The sequence below is a fragment of the Trachypithecus francoisi genome, unplaced genomic scaffold, assembly GCF_009764315.1.
Source record: "Trachypithecus francoisi isolate TF-2019V2 unplaced genomic scaffold, Tfra_2.0 Lachesis_group13, whole genome shotgun sequence".
NCBI lineage: Eukaryota > Metazoa > Chordata > Mammalia > Primates > Cercopithecidae > Trachypithecus > Trachypithecus francoisi.
Window position 1 is genome coordinate 30,760,926 of NW_022681458.1, and position 14,433 is coordinate 30,775,358.

The 14,433-nt window shown below is 39.2% G+C and overlaps 1 protein-coding gene across 4 annotated transcripts in view; it reads left to right on the forward strand.

Annotated features, from left to right (window-relative positions):
* Positions 1 to 394: 394 nt before the first annotated feature.
* Positions 395 to 14,433, forward strand: part of LANCL1 (LanC like 1) — a 47,032-nt gene continuing 32,993 nt past the window's right edge. Inside the window, exons 1-3 of one of the 4 annotated variants that reach the window (XM_033230412.1) lie at positions 395 to 482; positions 3,184 to 3,280; positions 7,438 to 7,555. In XM_033230412.1, coding sequence (XP_033086303.1) covers positions 3,200 to 3,280; positions 7,438 to 7,555 — 199 coding nt within the window. In that variant the 5' untranslated portion in view covers positions 395 to 482; positions 3,184 to 3,199. Of the gene's footprint in view, positions 483 to 1,952; positions 2,149 to 2,785; positions 2,976 to 3,183; positions 3,281 to 7,437; positions 7,556 to 14,433 lie in introns of those variants that run through there. The other 3 variants (XM_033230409.1, XM_033230411.1, XM_033230410.1) reach the window with 3 other exon arrangements.

A 14,433-nucleotide genomic window follows, 5' to 3' on the forward strand; every position in this document is an offset into this window, starting at 1 on the left:
TGTGGCAGTTGGAGATGGGTCTTTAAAGAAAAGTAAGGTTAGCCGAGGTGGGCTGATCACTTGAGGTCAGGAGTTCGAGACCAGCTTGGCCAACATGATGAAACCCCGGCTCTACTAAACATATAAAAATTAGCTGGGCGTGGTGGCGCGTGCCTGTAATCCCAGCTACTCTGGAGGCTGAGGCAGGAGAATCGCTTGAACCAGGGAGTCAGAGGTTGCAGGGAGCCAAGATCGCGCCACTGCAGTCTACCCTGGCGACAGAGCCAGACTCTGTCTCAAAAAAAAAAAAATTATAAGGTTCAATGAAGTCATAATCCACTATGACGGTGTCGTAAGAAGAGGAAATTAGGACACAGACAACACAGACTGAGGGACAACCATGTGAAGATAGGAGAAGACGGCATCTACCAGCCAAGGAGACAGGCTACAGATGGAATCAGTCCTGCCAACATCTTAATCCCGGACTTCTATCCCTCAGAACTGTGAGAAAATACATTTCTGTTGTTTCAGGCCACTTTCTATGGTTCTTTGTGTGGCAGCCTGAGTAGACAAATACAAATAATAAATGTTAAGCATTTTTCTTTTGTATCAGAACCAAGGAGGGATTCTCTGGGTTGGTTCTCTGACAAAAAGGAAGGAAGAAAGAGAAGGAAAGGCGGGGAGTAGGGGAGGGAGGAAGGAAGGAAGATATTATTTCCAGCAATTAAAATCTTTGGGCGTTTACAAGTCACATGCTCTGACTATATTTAAATTCTAAATAATTCTACTTCCCTTCCCAAAGTTTGGACCCATGCCTCACATCATCTTCAAAAGTAAACTACAGGTAAAGCCTTAAATATAAGAGATAAAAAGCTAATAAAATAAAATGTGGGAAGTCATCTTTGCAGTCTATGAGTAGACAAAGACATTTGAATATGAAGCTAAATCCTCAAATCACAGTGTCACAATTACATGGGTTTAACTTCATCAAAATGAAAGATTGTGATTCAATAAAGGATATCCTAGAAAATGTGAACAGACTAAAGAAAGTATCTACAATAACTAAAGTGAAAGATTAATGTATAGAATATACCCCACACACATGCAAAAAAACAAAAAAAAAAGAAACAAAACTCTTTCAAATCAACAGTAAAACAATGCAATAACCAATGGAAAAATAAATGAAGGATATGAACAGGTAAAGCCCAATTGTCAAACACATATGTGAAGGAAAGTTCAACACCATTAGCCACAGAAAAATGAAAAGATTAAACATTACTGAGATTCTACATTATTCATTAGAATGGCAAACATTAGAACACTAGATAATACCAAGTGTTGGAGAGGAGATGGAAATGATATAAACAATTGATATGCTGGAGTGAATACTCTTGGAGTAAACAATAGATACTGTTGGAGGGAATATAAACTAGTCCAGCGGTTTTGGAAAGCAATCTAACAACACTGGGGAAATTAAGTACAGAATCTCATATGATCCAGCAATTGACTGCTGGGTGTGTGTCTCAGGGATACTCACACAGATTCATACAAGCACATGTTCCAAGAATATTATCTGTAGTACGGAAGTTAGAAACAATGTCCATCATTAGGGGAAAGGATTAGTAAAACAAGATAGAGGCATACTATGAAAATATACAGTTACCATCCTGCCTTGCTTAACAACAGTAATATTTAATTGCTTAAAGACTGTGAGTGGGATAAATGGATAGTAAGCCTTTAATCATTAAAGAAAAAAACTGATAAAATGTCTCTCCTTTTCCTTTTCTGTCTTGTGAGTTGCTCCTTCAAACACTCATCTTTTACAACATGAGGGATATCCAGTTTAAGATTCACTATGGGCCTCGACTAAATCTTCATGAATTTGATGAGGGAAAGAAAAGAACTAAGCTTCCTAAGAGGGTAACTATTTTAAAACAGCAAACCTGGGTGTGGAAAGGGATCAGGGGTAGTGTTTGGGATGGCAGCCTCAGAAGGACAAACTTAGTCCAAGGTGGGAGGGAGTTGGGGTGGAGATCGGGCTTCTCCAGTTGGAGGTCTGGAGCTAGAACCCTTCATTGAAATCGGAGAAAATGAAAAGGAGAGAGTGAGGGTGACTTTTTAACTGAACTCCAAAATTCTCAGCAATAGAATGGGCCTAATATGTACCAGGTAGGATTTAATTTTAAATGAAAGAAAAATGTTTCAGATAGCAGGGACTGTTAAACATTGAAATTGAATGTTGTGTAGCTCCTGCTTTGTTGGTCTTCAATATTTTTTAAAGAGCTTTGTTATCCAGTATTATCGTCCAGTTGAGGCTAAGGAGCAGAATAGATTTCCTGAGAGCTGTAATTTGTGTTTTCATGTGCTGTCCCCGAAGTATTATCAATTGCTATTTGATATCCTGTCCTTTGGACATATTGTTGTTGTTGTTGATAATCATGGTGGTGTTTTGTTTTTGTTTTTTTTTAAGAAATGAAAGAAAAAGTTTGGCACGTCCCTGGAGAGACATTACCCCCGACCCCCCGCCAATTTTATCTATTGCAAACAGCAGAAATACCAGTGTTCAGATCTAAAAGCAGTCTTTTTCTTCTCCAGATTAAAAAACAAAATCTATTTCTTATGACTCTGGACTTAAATTTGACTTCTTAAAAATAAGAAAAATTAAAGAAGAGTATGAAATATTGGTCACATCTCCGCGTGATTCTAGGTCCTCACTTCTGCTACCCCGTAATTAAAATACCCTGTGTTATCCTTTAGAAATTACACTCCTGTCTCTTTAACAAACTGTAAGCGAGAAGGGGGAGGGCCTCGGGAGCGGCGAAGGCTCTGATTGGTCTTCCTGGCAGAAACTGGGCGGTAAAAGAGCCTCTTCTGTTATTGACCGGGGCTGCTGGGTGAGAGGCCAGGGCCGAGGAGGGCTTCGGGACGCGGGAAGCGCCCTTGCTTTAAGTCGCGGGCGTGGGAACGGGGTTGCAAAACGGGTCCCCTTCATCCGGGTGGGTTAAGGGCCCTGGCAGCCTTTTCGCGAAGGCGCCACGCCCTAGCAGTTGGGCCGCAGTGGGCCCGAGGGCCACTCGGACCGCCGAGACCGCTCGCTGGCCGCGGAGCTGGAGGAAAGGGGATACCTGGGCCCCGGCCGCCGCCTTCTCAACTCGGCCGAGGCCCCTATCTCAACCTAGTTTCTCTTTTTCCCCTGTTCTGCAGACTGGCTTCCGGCGTCATGGCTCAAAGGGCCTTCCCGAATCCTTATGCTGATTATAACAAATCCCTGGCCGAGGGCTACTTTGATGCTGCCGGGAGGGTGAGTTCGGGATATGGCTGCCTGCATCCCTGCCTCTCCCCACAGTGTTCGGAAAGGAGCTCATTTTTGCCCGAAAGAAAGAGTTGAGCATCCCCCTTTAAAAATATACATGATTCGACGATAAATATGTAAATTATTTAAAAATACATGTTAATATATACAGTTGGAGCTCCAACATAATGTTGAATACGTCATTGTTAACATTGTTGAAATAAGCTCAATTATTGATAGTATAAATTTTAAAAATTGGCAAATATGTAGTTTACTATGTAATTGGCATTTTTTATGTATTTTGGTTTGCTGCTTAAAGAGGTGAAGAATCCTAAGAGTATTCACATGTGCCGTGTTACTCCTTTGTGATTACACACAAGTGTGGTCAGGGTAATGAGAGCAAACGGTGGTGTGTGGTAAGGACATCTTCAAACTCTTACTGCTAAGAGAATTTGGGGACATAGGAAAACTGAAGTTTGTACCAGTGTCACTCCACAGGACATACCCACAGCTGGGGGGAAAAAAAAAAACTTGTAAATTAAACTGGTTAGCATGTCACAAAATCACTGTGCAAAAGAGAACCTGGATGTAAAATACTAGGGGCCTGTGTTTTCTCATGCCTTTTTGAGTGAACGTAATGGTTAAGAGGGAATACAAATATTTTAAAAAATACCTAGTTTTGGCTGGGTGCCGTGGCTCACGCCATTAATCCCGACACTTTGGGAAATCAAGGCAGGAGGATTGCTTGAGGCCACGAGTTTGAGACCAGCCTGTGCAACCTAACAGGACCTTATCTCTACTAAAACTTTTTTAAAAATTAGCCAGGTGTGGTGGAAAGCTTGTAGTCTCAGCTACTTGGGAGGCTGAGGCAGGAGAATTGCTGGAGCCCAGGAGATTTGAGGCTATAGTGAGCTGTGATTGCACTACTGCACTCCAGCCTGGGTGACGGGGAGAGACCCTGTCTCTAAAAAATAAAAATAAATAAAAATAAAAATTTTGAAAATGAGTTAAGCTGGAAACAGGGCACACACTTTAAAAATTTTACTAGTTTATTTCTTTGGAACTTGTCAGCCATGCAAAAGGCATTTTATGTGATATAATGGCCTTACAGATTTCATCCCTGTCAAATTAATCTGTGGGTTTGATGGTTCTGTGTTTTTTCCTTAAAGCACTTGTCACTTTATAGATTAACTTGGGTCAGTAATGCAGGTAGGAGGAATCAAAGAGATGAAGAAGAGGTGTAGGGTACAAGGCTACCAAAATGTATATGGAGTTTGAGTCAATCTGATTATTTTAAGACTAGTATTAGGCTGCCCAAACAAAGCTTTTTATAATTATCTTCAGGTCAGATGGATTCCCTCTGGCCATCTGGGTCTGCATTCTTCCTAACTGTGCAGATTCTCAAGGTGAAGTATATGTCTTGTCTTGCTGGAGGAGGACTTGCTGCTTCATGCTGACTTGGCAAAGAGAACACTTGAGGATTGTCCTAGTGACAGAAACCTTCAATAAAATGTAGCTGTTTAGGCTGCCTATAAAGTAAATGCTTTTCATGAATTTAACCCTTTCTTTCTTTCTTTCTTTCTTTTTCTGAGATGGAGTCTCATCCTGAGCCCAGGCTGGAGTGCAGAGTCACCATCTTGGCTCACTGCAACCTCTGCCTCCCAGGCCCGTGATTCTTGTACCCCAGCCTCCCGAGTAGCTGGGATTACAGGTGCACAACACCACGCCTGGCTAATTTTTAGTAGAGGTAGGGTTTCACCATGTTGACCAGGCTGGTCTCGAACTCCTGTCCTCAAGTGATCCACCCATCTCAGCCTCCCAAAGTGCTGGGATTACAGGCGTGAGCCACTGTGCCTGGCCAAATTTAACCCTTTATTTCTAAGGGGAAAAATGCACAAATTTAAACCCTGACCCAAGAGTAAGAATGTAATTTATTTCCTAATGTAGTTTTTGGACAGATCCTAGAAAGAAAGTAGCATACCAGTTCTAAAACTGTGTAATGTTGAACACAGGGGATCAAACCCTGGAGATCTGTCCTCCTTAATTTCTTGGCACAAGATTTCAATAAGGAACTGGTCTGTTTTCTGGCATCGGTCAGGAAAAAAAAAAAGGACTTTTAGAGACTTCAGATTATTGCTAGAGTTTGAATAATTTGGTGGTCTACCACAAGCAATCAATATTCTCACAGAGGTCACCTTTATTAAATGCAGAATGTGCCAAACAGAACGTAACTTCCCTTCATGAGGCTGAGACATTCTCATTATTCTTGATCTCTTGAAGGCCAGGCAAGATGATAAATTATATATGATCTATATACAGTAGATGATGTGTTCTCAATGTAGATGCACTCTTCTATCTAGCTGAGATTTATAGGCCTTTTATATTAACACTGAAGTATATTTTATCCTACTAAATGTATTTTCAAGTCTGGTTGAAATCTTCTTTGCAGAAATTGTTAAATAATGGGAGTGTGTCTGTCAAACAATGTAGTTTCTTCTAAAGAGTGTGAAATAAGGGATCATAGTGGTGCTCTAGATTAAATAATCCAGATGCGGTTGAAAGTCTGATTTGCCTTATCAAGGATGCTCCTCCAAAGTGAATCTTAATGTATTTTTAAACTATTGTTAATTCTGATACTGCCTTCTTGCTGTTATCAGTGTTAAGATTTTATCCCATTTTTAAAAATGAGATTCTGATGTGAGTGGTTAGGTTTATTTCTGCAATCCTTACATGGTAAAATAAAGTGTTTATACCCTTGTAACATCCACATTGTTCTGAAATTTTAATTGCTTTGTGAAATTCAACTCGTAGAATCACAGCAAGTTCTGAAAATTATTGAGGGATACAATAAAGTGACTTTTTTTTTTTTTTTTTTTTTTGAGATGGAGTTTTGCTCTTGCTGCCCAGGCTGGAATGCAGTGGCACAATTTCGGCTCACTGCAACCTCCGCCTCCCGGGTTCAAGGGATTCTCCTGCCTCAGCCTCCCTAGTAGCTGGGATTACAGACGTGCGCCACCATGCCTGACTAATTTTGTATTTTTAGTAGAGATGGTGTTTCTCCATGTTGGTCAGGCTGGTCTCAAACTCCCAACCTCAGGTTATCCACATGCCTCGGCCTCCCAAAGTGCTAGGATTACAGGAATGAGCCACTGCACCCGGCCTAAAGTGACTTTTTAAGACACTGATTCAGTGTATGCAGAAGTTTAAAATTATTTTTCACTTGCCTTTAAGAAGAATAACGTAATGATTGTGTGAGCCTCACTATTTGCACAGCATCTGTGGACCTTCATATGGGTGGTACTGACCCCAGAGCCCCAGCCTTAGTGGATTTTTCAATCCATATCTAAACTATTACTTGCCTTAGACCCTTGATCTGCTGAAAAATTAGTAAAAATGTCAACATTTACATCCCTGAATGAGAAAGACTTATAATACACTATTTCATTTAATCCTCAAAGTACATTTTGAAATTGGTAGGGCAGGTATTATTATCCTGACTTTATGGAGGTAATTGAAACATAAGTTCTGAGTTGAGCAAGATCACTCAGCTAATAGCGGGTAAGGATGCAGACAGGCTCGTTCATTGAGAAACATTTGTGAAGCCCCATTCTCTGCCAGACACTGGGTTTATGATGGTGAGTTTGATATTTGTTCTATTCTGCTTGAGGCTCTTGATACACATGAATTTGTTTTGCTTTTCTTTTGCTACTTTATTTTTTTTAATCACTTTTTTAAAATAAGAGCAATTAGATGTTTCTTTAGGGAATCTACCTTGCTGCAGCTTGAATACTAAAAATCCAGTAGTTTGAAAGCAGCAGATATATGATTTGTGCTTAATTTAATAAAATGACTATTATTATAATAAATATTGGTTTAAATAATAGGCGATTACTATTAAGTGGAAAATTACTGTGAGCCAGTTTATCATTGGCAGTCTGTTTTCATATTTAACTAAAAATTTTATGTAAAACATAAGTTACAACAGTATTTTATAAATTTTGTTAATGTGATGTTGTTGTTAAGAATAGGTAATAAATTGTTCAGTCTCCCAGGTAGAAAAATATGTCATAAGTGGAAAAGAAATACCTCTCTGTCTTTGATAGCTTATAGTCCAGCAAGCTGGGTGACCCACATTATTTTGATATTTGTTTTCCTTTAATATCTAGCTGACTCCTGAGTTCTCACAACGCTTGACCAATAAGATTCGGGAGCTTCTTCAGCAAATGGAGAGAGGCGTGAAATCAGCAGACCCTCGGGATGGCACCGGTTACACTGGCTGGGCAGGTATGAAGTGCTGACTGTGAGCTGGCATAAGCATTGTGCTTAAGAGCCAGAGCATTTTTCCAAGAGCTGTCTCTCTGAATGGTACACCCTTAAATGCTTCCTGCATCTGCATATGAGTAATTGCTTCTGGGAGAGTGCTGTGCCCTCAACCCAACCACAGTATCTTCTGGGTTTTTAATAGTGCCCTGAATTTAGGACATGGTAAGCATATTCATGTAATTCATGCCTGACATTTGGATGGCTGCTATACTTGTGAGGAGAAAAATTGATTTTCAATATTACATAGTTAATTTGGAAATGTAATTTCAGTGGGAAGAATTGGGAAGAGTTCCAAAATACATTGCCTGAAGCAGAGGTAGTGAGGATTGATCTCAGGAGTAAAACATGTCCAGAAGCATTTTAAAAAGTTAACCCATAACAGGAATCCATACAGAAACACGGGGTAAAGTATTACTTCCATGAACTAATCCTCCTATGTGGTCATTGCTGGTTGGTTTGCAATTGCTGCATTGCCAATCTCAATCATTGAGAGGTTGGAGGAGGTTTAGAAAGAAACAGTGCATTGATGTCAAAAAAGGTGAGAAAGAGAAAAAGCAAAGAAGAGACTGGGCTCGATGGCTCACACTTGGAATCCCAGCACTTTGGGAGGCCAAGGTGGGTGGATCATGAGGTCAAGAGATCAAGACCATCCTGGCCAACACTGTGCAATCCCATATCTACTAAAAATACAAAATTAGCTGGGCATGGTGGCTCATGCCTGTAGTCCCAGCTACTCAGGAGGCTGAGGCAGGATAATCGCTTGAATCCGGGAGGTGGAGATTGCAGTGAGCTGAGATTACGCCACGGCACTCCAGCCTGGTGATGGAGCAAGACTCCATCTCAAAAAAAAAAAAAAAAAAGTTAAAGAACTGCAATTAATTTACCAAATTTAGAGAAACAAAAAGACAGCTGTGTAATCTGGAAGAAAGCATAGTCTAGAGACTCAGTGTTTCCCATTCCCTTTAAAGAGTGGGCAAGGAGGAATAAGCTTGCAATCCAAGGAATTTGAATTTGATTTTAAGGGAGTGGAATTTGTCATAAAAATGGCCTCATAGCAGAGATTCTGATTCAGTAGATCTTGAGCAGAACCCAGGAATTTGCCTTTTATAACCATCAGTGGTTCTGATGCAGATGGTGATCTATGGACTGCAGTTTGAAAGCTTCCTGAGAGAAATTTATTTATAATAGCAATCTCTTAGTCTTCCTCTTTAGTACAGGTTGAGGATCCCAAATCTGAAAATCTGAAATCCAAAATGCTCCAAAATTTGAAGCTTTCTGAGCTCTGATGTGACACTCAAAGGAAATGTTCGTTGAGCATTTAGGATTATCAAAACTCAGATTTGGGATACTCAACTGGTAAATATAAGGCAAATATTTCAAAAATTGAAATCCAAAACACTTGTCCCAAGGATTTCAGAGAAGGGATACTCAGCCAATAATGACAAATGATTCTATTTTTTAACAAGGGTAGGGAAGACAGATTGAACCAGTAAAATTACAATCTCAGGGACTTTTAAAGTCAATGTTTTGTAAAAATAAGACTGGACTAAATAATGTTGGACCATTCCTTTTATTATTTTATGATTTTTATGAATTGTAGAAGCTTCACACAAAATGAGAATGAAATGAAAGGATTTTCTTTCAAGAAGGAAGGTATAACAGCTATCATTTATTATCTACTGTGTTCCAGGTGTGATGTGGTTGATAGATAATGTCATCAGTCAATGTTGAACATTACTATTTATTTAAAGTTATTGGGGTTTGAACAAAACAGGGCAAGCACAATACACAGTTGTCTTGAGTTTTCCTCTTGATTGCCACATTGTAATAATATATAAGGCTCAAACTTACAGATCTGTTTCTAATATATGGCGTTTCTATTATTTTGTTATTCCTGGCAAAAAAAAAAAAAAAGACTGAAACAGATCACTAGTTAATTCTAGCACTGATTACGAAAGAATGACTTAAACTTTTAAATTGGCCACTCAGATGTACTCATATTATTATTGTGAGGTGCTTTGCTTTAGGGGGAATATAAGAGGATTGATTTCAAGTTTGAATTAAGTTTGACAATGTTGGAAAGAGTCATTAGTCAGACCCTTATATTGCTAGGGCTAGTTGAGAAACCAAAAGTTAAAGTCTTTGGAAATAGCAAAGAAATTTCACTCCAAAGTAAAATGCAAGTTTGTTTAATTTTTTTGGGGGGGGTGGGGGCTGTACGGGGTTTCTGACTTCATCTCTTTTGAATGCCAATATCCTTCAACCTTTTATCCTCAAGTATCTATGATATTCATTGCTGGCTCCTGAAAGCAGCTTATATGGCAAGCATCTGAGGCAAATTGGCATACTTAGCAGTTTAGGATGTCTTCAGTGGCTGGTTGTTTTAGGATGTAACGTAAAATCTTCTAGATAAATTTGCTAATTTTCTAATTTGCTAGTTTTCAAGGCAAGCTTCCTAATGTCTCCTAATCAAACACTGTTAAAAAGCCATTATTCCCACATAAAATAGACTGCCTCCTCCAGTGTTTTGATAAGTAAAATGCTACCTTGTGCCAGTGTTGAGACAGTCTAAATAACATAAAGCTCTGAGTTGTATAAGAAACTAAAACTGATTCAACCCCATAAAATCACAGTGTTAATACCTTCTTCTCCTATTATGTTATAGTTTACAAAGTATCATTTATTCATAACTGCAATTTTATTACCAAGAAATGTATTCACAGACATAATAAAAATATTTGGTGCTTTTTGTCAAAGCAATGTTTATATAATTATGTGTAGATTTTTATGTTACTTTGTGTCCAATGTTATCTTTCAAAACAAATGACACTCTTTAGGAAACACGCATTATATTTCTTTAACTTTGTTCAGCATGAGAAAACTGCATGGTTACTGCAATTAGTTAGAACTTTAACATCTTATTTTGTTAAATGTCATTCTCCAGTATAAGCATGGGCTGATAGCTAATACTAGTTAGATAGGATTAGGATTTGGGACAGGATTAGGTTCGGCTGTCTATACCCCAAAAAAGAAAACAAAAGTATAGTGGTTTAAATAACAGTGCATTTTTCTCTCGTAAAAGAAGGCCAGAAAGCGTCGGTCAGTCCAGGCCTGATAGTTAGCTTCAGGATGTTAATAGGAACCCCAGTTCCTTTCTTTCTGCTCCATCATTCCTCAGCCTCTAGCTTTTACCTCTTGTTCAAATTGACTGCTAAGATCCAGTCATTACATCAGCTTTTCAGGCTGCTGGAAGGAAGAAGAGGCAAAGAAGAATGCATTAATGCATGCTCTGCCTTTAAAAAGCCTTCCTGGAAGTCCCACTCATCATTTAAGTTGTGCTTACTTTGCATGGGCTGGGACGTAGTCACTCTTGTTAGGAAGGAAGGGTGGGAAATGCAGTCTTTTTTCTTGGGTTCTGTTAATAGAGGAAGAGGAGAGTCAACTTTAGGATAAGACCTAGTAATCTCAGCTATAACTTCTATATAACAAGAAAAATGATTTTTTTCTTGACTCCTGTATTTTGCACAAGGCTTTTGGACAGTGAGCCTCAATTTTTATGTCTGTTAAAGGATCTCTTCTGTTCACTTTTGGGGGATTTTTGGGGTGAATAAATTTACCAGTGTCTATAAAATATTTTGAAGTTTTCCAGGCAATATTTTGTCTCTTCTTTGTTTCCAAGGAGATTGATTTGGGTTTTGATTCACAACATTTTTACTCTTTTAAGGTTTTTTGTTTTTTTTTTTCCCATTCAGTAAGTAATAGTCTTTGCATAAAGCCTGCCACAGAAAGGAAGTATTACAGGAATGCCAAATCATAAATAATTTTCCTAGAGCTAAGTGTAACTTAAATCTAGAAGGGATTACAATTGATTCTAAACTTAATACTGTAAAACATTACTATCTTTATAGCTTTATTAAACAGTTATTTGCCGTTCTTTTCTGCTTTCTCCTAAACTCTTATTTTCTGTTGCAGAATTATAAAGTTCCTAATTTGTACCATACATCAATTCATACTAAACCCCATAATCGTATGTCTTTGTTTCTACTTCATGAATCTAAAGAAAGCTACAAAACTGGGCCGCTCAGCTTAATACCTCATTCATGGTGTGTCTAGATTTGTCTCAGTTGTGGTTGCTCAGTTGATCTTGAAAATGAAAGGGTTCTAGTGAAGAGATGACACATTCGTGTGTTTAGTGTTAGATGTATAAAGTTGACCCTTGAACAATGTGCAATTTAAGGGCACAGGCCTCTGACACAGTCAAAAATTTATGTATAACTTTTGTCTCCCCTAAAACTTAACTAATAGCTTGCTGTTGAGGAAGCCTTACTGATAAATAGTTGATTAACTATGTATCTTTTATATGTTTATATTATCTTTTATATTTATATTTTGTGTGTTACATTTAATATGTACTATATTTTTACAATAAAGTAAGGTAGAAAAAAATGCTACTAAGAGAATTATAAGGAAGGGAAAATATATTTACTATCCATTGAGTGGAAGTGGATCATTATAAAGGTCTTCATTATTTTCTTCACATTGAGTAGGCTGAGGAAGAGGAGGAAAAGAAAGGGTTGGTCTTGCTCTCAGGGGTGGCAGAAGAAGTGAAGGGAGGTGGAAGGGAAGGCAAAAGAGGCAGGAACACTCGGTGTAACTTTACAGATATATGTCGTAATTTCTGTCTGACATTTTTGCTTTTTCATTTCTCTAAAACTATCTCTGTGCATTGTCAGTTCTTCCACCATTTGCTTTAGTGTCAGTGCCCATACCATGTATGAATCTGTGTCAGAAAAGAAGTCAAAAGCAGCATTGAATAATCAAAACCCTTTTGCCAGACTATCTAACGTCAGTTCGTTTTCTGGCACTGCTTCTTCTGTATCCTCCTCATCCTCTAGCACTGGTTCATAAGAACTCATCTTCATCAAGTTGCTTTCTATTAATTCCTGTGGTGTGGCATCTATTAGCTCTCGAATTTCTCCAAGATTCATATCTTGAAGTCCTTCATCCCCATCCCCCCACCTTTTTTTTTTTATTTTTTATTTTTTGCCATATCCACATCTCTTTCATGATCTCCTTGATTGGTGCCTGTGAAGTCATGCACACTATCTGGACCCAGTTTTCTCAAGCAAGAATTTATTGTTTCAGCCTTGATGGTTTTTGTGGCTTTATTGTATCAACGATAGTGTCTCAATGGTGTAATTCTTCTAGACTTTCACGATGTTCTATCTGAGTTGTTCCGTGAATAGGTCACATATGCAAAGTGGCCCCCAAATGCTGAAGGAGCTGAAAAACCAAAGGAGACAGAAAATCCAGTTTGTTAGTAAAGGCTGTTTTATTGGAGAACTTGGAGACACCAGCCTGGTCTTGGTCAGCCACAAGGCAGGAAGATCTCAACACTGTTACTCCAGAGACCCAGGGCTTACATACCATAGGGAAAGGCAACCCTCCAAAACAGGCAAGACTACTATGTGTATCGCAGCCTATAATTTGTGCAATAGCACCAAGTTTCCTTTGTTCTTACACTACGGACAGTAACGTAAAAATCAGGAGGCATTCATGAGGCCAGGGCTAATCAGAAGTTAGCGCAGAGAATTAGCCTACAAGATGGAGTCACTTTTGTCTCCACAGGGTACTCCATAGTATTGACAATCCATTCCATAAAGTACTGTTTATAATAAGCCTGAGAGTTCCTTATGAACCCTTGATGTAGAGCCTGAATTAGAGACCTGTTTGGGGCAAGTAGACCACTTTGATGCCTTCAGTGTTGAACTCTTGGGTTCTGGGTAGCTAGGGGCATTGTGCACTATTGAAAAAACTTTAAAAGGCAGTCCCTACTGGCAAGATAATTTCCCTACATCAAAGAGAAAGCATTGGTGGAACAAAACCATTAAAAAAGGTTCTTGTTGTCCAAGCTTTCCTATACAACCAAAAGATTGGCAGCTGGTGCTCATCTTTTCTCTTCAAGACCCAGGGGTTGGCAGCTTCATAAATAAGGGTAGTCCTGGCCAGGCGCGGTGGCTCAAGCCTGTAATCCTAGCACTTTGGGAGGCCGAGACGGGCGGATCACGAGGTCAGGAGATCAAGACCATCCTGGCTAATACGGTGAAACCCCGTCTCTACTAAAAACTACAAAAAACTAGCCGGGCGAGGTGGCAGGCGCCTGTAGTCCCAGCTACTCGGGAGGCTGAGGCGGGAGAATGGCGTGAGCCCGGGAGGCGGAGCTTGCAGTGAGCTGAGATCCGGCCACTGCACTCCAGCCTGGGTGACAGAGCGAGACTCCGTCTCAAAAAAAAAAAAAAAAAAAAAAAAAAATAAGGGTAGCCCTGATCATAAACCCTACTGCATTTGCATAAAACAGTAGAGTTAGCCTATCCCTTCCTGCCTTAAATCCTGGTGCTCATTTCTTTTCCTAACTAATGCATGTCCTTTGTGGATTCTTCCCCCTAGAATAGGGTTCAAAAACTTTTCAGGCAGCTGTCCTTTCCCCTCAATTGTTCTTCATCGTACCTGCCACCTCTTGGTTGGCAGAAGCTGCTGCTGCTGTTATCTTGACTTTTTTTTAAGCCAAATCTTTCTATAATTATCAAACCAACCCTTACTGGCATTAAATTATCCAGCTTTAGATTTGTTTTGTTTTGAGTTGCCATATATTGACTTCACATTTTCTTGAATCATTTTAGAGTCCTGCACCAACATAAAGGCTACATTTTCAATATGTACTGCAGTTTCACTAAAAATGCAAGGTTTTTGTGCCTGCTGCTGTAACTGCAGTGATGGCTTCATGAATTTCCTTTTCATTCTTTACAATGGTCCTTATGCTGGATTCATTTATCTTAAAA